Below are 5,784 nucleotides of genomic sequence, written 5' to 3'. Positions count from 1 at the left end.
TGTTCTTTCATAGTGGGCTCTCTAGCTGCCTTGAACTCCTATGTAACATGGATTAGAGCCTCTACTTCTGCTTCTGCTGCCTCTGCTGTGATGGTGCTACCACACAGCTTTCTTCCCCTGCCTCTCTTCCTTTCCCTCCCTTCTCTTTTTTCTCCCCAACTTTTACTTCCCCACTAACTTCTTGTTTTTGCTTTGCTCTTTTTCCATTCCCCTTCCCTGAAATCTCCTTCCTCTCTATCCTAGAATGTCTTAAATAAATTCAGTTCTACAATTTCACTGACCGACACTTCAGGACATATTTCTGCATACCTGGGTGTGGTGGTGCAAGCCTGCAGTTCCACCTTGTGGGGGGTAGATAGAAGAGGTTCAGGAGCTCAAGGTCATCCTTGCCTACTTAGTGAATTGGAGGCCATTGTAGACTTCAGAAGACACTGCCTCAAAAACCAAAAAGGGGGGAAAGTTTTTCTAGAGATAAGTAGTCTTTACTTTTTGGGGGTGTAAGGTTGTAACATAATCACAGTGTCGTTGTTATAGCTACAAACAATAATAATTGTGGCTAGAAATGCAGTTCACTTATAGAACATTTATTGTGTCTACATTTGTGTGAGGGTGCTACAGCACGTGTGGGGCCATGACAGGACAAGTGTCAGTTCCTTCTTATGAGGGCTTCAGAGATGGAATTCAGGTCTTTCATTAGGCTTTGGCAAGTGCCCTCTACACAGTCTTCCTAGCCTTGAAGCCTTTAATTTGTTCTCCTGTACTGTGAAAGAACAAACCAAAAAACAGTAACAAAAAACAGACAAAAAACACTTAATAAGAATTAATATTACTGAGCAGTGGTGGCATATGCCTTTAATCCCAGCACTTGGGAGGTAGAGGCAGGCAGATTTCTGAGTTCAAAGCCAGCCTGGTCTACAGAGTGAGTTCCAGGACAGCCAGGGCTACACAGAGAAACCCTGTCTTTGGAGAGGGAAAAGAATTAATACTTAAATTTTTCCTCTTAAGGCTTCTGTTTACATATAAAAATTCTTTTGTTTGTTTTGTTTGTTTTTGGTTTTTTGAGACAGGGTTTCTCTGCATAGCCCTGGCTGTCCTGGAACTCACTCTAGACCAGGCTGGCCTCCAACTCAGAAATCCACCTGCCTCTGCCTCCCGAGTGCTGGGATTAAAGGTGTGCGCCACCACTGCCCAGCTCGTATAAAAATTCTTAATGCATTTATCTTTGTGGGAGAGGGTGTTGTCTGCCATGGCACACTTATGGAGGCCAAAGGAAAACTTGGAGGTGTTCTCTTCACCATGAGTCCTGGGATCAGACTTAGGTGGCAAGCACCTTCACCTACTGTTCATTTGCTGGCTCTGTTCTCAGCATCTTAACAAGTTTAGGTAAGGTAAATGTAGTTAGGAAAGTGTCTCTTAAATTTTAATTAGCCCCTATTCCTTGTAGAAAGAGCCAGGTGAGTTTCTTTGTAAGCTTTGAAAGCTTCATACAGGGCTGGTGAGATGGCTCAGCAGGTAAGAGCACTGACTGCTCTTTCAAAGGTCCTTAGTTTAAATCCCAGCAACCACATGGTGGCTCACAACCATTCGTAATGAGATCTGAAGCCCTATTCTAGAGTGTCTGAAGACAGCTACAGTATACTCTTGGGCTCTTTCTCTTTCTGCCATGGTGTCACTGAGATTTTTTATGATAGTTAAATGTATTAACAGTTACCTGTCATGGTGGCGCACTACTTTAACCCCAACACTCAGGAGGCAGAAGCAGGTAGATCTCTGAGTTCAAGGCCAGTCTGGTCTACAGAGTGACTTCCAGGACAGCCAGGGCTGCACAAAAGAAACCCTGTCTTGAAAACAAACAAACAACAATAGAAGAATATTAACACTGGTCTGGTGAGATGGCTCAGTGGATAAAGCACTTAGTGCACAAGCTTAATAATCAGAGCTTGATCTGTAGAATCCACCTAAGATGGAAGAGGAGAATTCACTCCACAAAGTTGCCCTTGAGCTGCCACATGTATGCTACGACTCATGACAGACATATGAAATGTATAATGAATTACAAAAAAGAGAATATGACCAAATAAGTTAGGTGATTAGAGTAAGAATGGAATATACAGAAGGCCCTTGTACATATGGAACAGGAGGAAGCAAGAATGTTTTAAAAGTGCTGTTAAGGGTTTGGGGGTTTAGCTCAGTGATAGAGTGCTTGCCTAGCAAGTGCAAGGTCCTGGGTTCAGTTCTCAGCTCTGAAAAACAAAGCACTGTTGGCTAGGGGATGGCTCAGCTGGTACAAGCTTAAGTACTCAAGCTTATATCTGGATGTGCAGGCTCATTTTTGTAATGCCAGCAGGAAAGGAGGTGGAGATTGGAGACTCAGAGAAGGCTCGTAAGCCAGGGACCACGAAGTAAGTAGCATAGATGCAGAAAGGAGATTGCCTCCAAAATAGATAGATGAATGAACAATAAAGATGGAAAGCAAAAATCAGTTCTTCACAGTTGCCCTCTGCACAAGGACTGTGGCACGCAGGCACCTGCGTGAGTGAGGTGTGCACATATACAATAAGTAAGTAAATTTTATTTTAAATGAACCTTTTTTTTTAAGTGCTATAGAAAAAAAATTTGGTATTAGTGCTATTAGTTCATGACCATGTTTAAGTTGACGTAAACTTTGGTCCTTACAGTATGAGTTCAGTAGAGATTTTGTGATTGTGTTTTATATATACTTAAGGTTTTTCTTTTTTCTTTTTCTTTTTTTTTTAAGCAGCAGCATCTGGAATCAAGAGAGCCACAGTATCTGAGGTGAGTTTCATATTGATTCACTGCTTGCTAAAAGTGTACTCCCCCCCCCCCCCCCCCCAAGACAGGGTTTCTCTGTATAGCCCTGGCTGTCCAGGAACTCATTCTGTAGACCAGGCTGGCCTCGAACTCAGAAATCTGCCTGCCTCTGCCCCCCAAGTGCTGGGAAAAGTGTACTTCTGACATGGGAGAATATCTGTCCAGGTGTGTCCAGACTTCTGACATCACAATCCATTGCTGTCATCTACAAAGGTCATACTTGAGAACCATGTAATTGAGTTACAAAAAAGAAAGAAAATGCCAAAATATTTCATGGTATTTTAAGTAAGGTTATGGTTTTGTGCTGGACTATATTCAAAGTTATCTTGGGCCATATGCAGGCTGTGGGTTAGACATGGGTATCTCTTTGTTTATATCTTTAAAGTATATAGAGTGGGGGGGAGGGGTTTTTAAAGAAAAATATGTACAACTGCTTCAAAAGAATAATATTCTTATATTAAACACAGCAGTAGTTAAAAGTATACAGATAAGTGTGGACTAGACTCCAGGACTTAGTGCACTAATCACACTGTACAGAAAAGTGTGAGACTTCACTTTCTGGCTCTGTTAAAATGAGTGTGTGTGGCCTCTAAGCTGCACTGGCAGTGTGGGATCACCGTCCCGGACCTCTGCCTTTCAGTGGCAGGCTTTTCCCAATCCTGTTTCCATTTTGTAGTTTTGTTGCTTTGCTGCTTTTTCTTTTTCTTTTTCTTTTCTTTTCTTCCCCCCCTCCCCCCGAGACAGGGTTTTTCTGTGTAGCCCTGGCTGTCCTGGAACTCACTCTGTAGACCAGGCTGGCCTCGAACTCAGAAATTCGCCTGCCTCTGCTTCCCACGTGCTGGGATTAAAGGCATGCGCCACCACTGCCCAGCACTTAGCTGCTTTTTTCACATGTCACTTTTTCTTTGCCATGGTGCCCCTGATCTTGATCTGCCTCACGTGAGAATTGACCATGTTTCCTGAATATTCTTTGTGTATTTATGAGTATTGATGTGATGTTGCTGGGGATCAAATTCAGGGCCTGGTCTGCGTTAGGTGAGCACCCTACCATTGAGTTGCATCCTCAGCCTAGATACTGCTGTTTTTGCGTCTTTCTTGTCTGCTAGAAGTTATTCAGCTCTTTTGAGACTGGGCATCACTGTATTGCCCACTTGTCCTCAGAGTCATCCTCCTATCTCAGCTTCTGGAGTACAAGGATTATATGTGCCACCACACTGTCTACAAATCTATATTTGTTGTAGGGAATTTGTGAGGTTTTTATTTTGTTGGTTTTTTGACACATGGTTTTCCTGTGTAACGGACCTGGCTGTCCTGGAATTCCAGGCTGGCCTGGAACTCTTAGTGATCCACTTGTCTCTGCTTCTTGAGTGTTGGGACTAACGGTCTGTGCTGCCACAGCTGGTTTTTTTGTTTTGTTTTTAGTGTATATAGTATATATGATATATGTGCATGTGTGGGAGCACTGCATGTGTAGAGAGATGGGAGGTTGATGTCAGGTGTCTCCACATACATGCACACACAGTGTAGATGATCCTCTGCCGTATACATTGAGGCAGAGTCTGCTGCTGAGCCTGAAATTCAGTAATTGGGCTAGTTCAGCTAGCCACCTTGATTTGGGGATCTTATCTCCGCCTCCTAAGTGCTGCAATTACAGTGGGATGCTATATCTACCAAGCTTTTACGTGGGGTCCAAACACTGGTCTTCATGCTAAGCTATCTCAAATACAATAATATCATATATTCACTTTTGTTTTTTACTGTAGCTCTGGCTGTCTTGGAAGTTGGTATTTAGACCAGGCTGGCCTCACTCAGAGAGCCCTACCCTGCCTCCAGATTTCTGTGATTAAAGATGTACTACCAAATCTTGCTGTAATATCTTATAGTGATTATTTCTTTGGTATTTTGAGTTTTATCTATTTACTTTTGAAGCAGGGTCTCATTTAACCACGGCTAGCCTCCCAGTGTGCTTTGTTTATGGCCTCTGAGGTTGGCCTTAAACTCCAGGTCCTCTGCCTCCCCCTCTTAAAGGTCGGTATTCCAGGCAAGCACCACCACACAAGGCTTATTCAGGTTCTGGCAGGCTGAGTAGATACTCTCCCACCTGAGCTATTTGCTCCATCCTTATATGGTTTTGGAGACAGAATCTCAGTCTGTACTCAGGTTGGCCTGGTATCCACTATATTAGCATAAGGTAACTTGGGCATTCTTCTTGCCTCAGCCTCCCAAGTAGAGGGCTAGCAGGTATGTGCAGCTCTTTCCTCTGCAGAGAGTCTTCAGTTTGCTATGCCTTCCTACATGGGGGTTTCCTAGCCCTGCTCTTGGTTCTTCTCACTCCTGAATGTGTGTTGGGGTGCTCAGGAAGTTGACATACTGCTTTTTTCTGAGATGTCAGCCTTTTCTCTTAGAATATCTTTGAAGATATTTGTTGTTTTGTTATTATGTTAAACCTCATGTAGCTCAGACTCGGTATATAACCAAGATTGGACCTGAACTGTTGATCATTCTACCTCCAGCCTGCCAAGTACTGACTGGGCTAATAATTGTGGCAACTATTTTCACTAATTCTGTCCTCTGCCTTCCTAACCTGATGGATAATAATATGAAGAGTAGCTTCGTGTTTGTTACACTGCAATACTGATGTCTGGCAATATCTAGTTAGATTTTGCTTTGATGATTTTATTCCTCTCATATTTCTGGTGCTGTTACATGGGTGGAATACAAAGTCATATCATGTACTTGGAAATCTCTTCAGGTCTGGTGAGATGGCTCCTCTTGTAAAGACATTTTGGGTTTTTTGTTTCTTTGCTTTTGTTTTTTCAAATATGATTTGTTGGTTGGTTTTGGTTTCTCGAGACAGGGTTTCTCTGTATAGCTCTGTATAGTTCCAGCTGTCCTGGAACTCACTCTGTAGACCAGGCTGGCCTTGAACTCAGAAATCTGCCTGCCTCTGCC

The 5,784-nt window shown here is 43.0% G+C and overlaps 1 protein-coding gene across 4 annotated transcripts in view; it reads left to right on the top strand.

Moving 5' to 3' along the window:
• Pip5k1a (phosphatidylinositol-4-phosphate 5-kinase type 1 alpha) overlaps window positions 1–5,784 on the top strand; it is a 44,582-nt gene that overhangs the window by 18,693 nt on the left and 20,105 nt on the right. For 3 of the 4 annotated variants that reach the window (XM_031374755.1, XM_031374753.1, XM_031374752.1), the window contains one exon: window positions 2,759–2,796. In XM_031374755.1, the coding sequence (XP_031230615.1) occupies window positions 2,759–2,796 (38 nt within the window). The remainder of the gene's footprint in view (window positions 1–2,758; window positions 2,797–5,784) is intronic. The other variant, XM_031374754.1, reaches the window with a different exon arrangement.

Source organism: Mastomys coucha, unplaced genomic scaffold, assembly GCF_008632895.1.
Source record: "Mastomys coucha isolate ucsf_1 unplaced genomic scaffold, UCSF_Mcou_1 pScaffold16, whole genome shotgun sequence".
In the NCBI taxonomy this organism is placed as follows: domain Eukaryota; kingdom Metazoa; phylum Chordata; class Mammalia; order Rodentia; family Muridae; genus Mastomys; species Mastomys coucha.
This window is presented reverse-complemented; position numbering and strand designations above follow the sequence as displayed.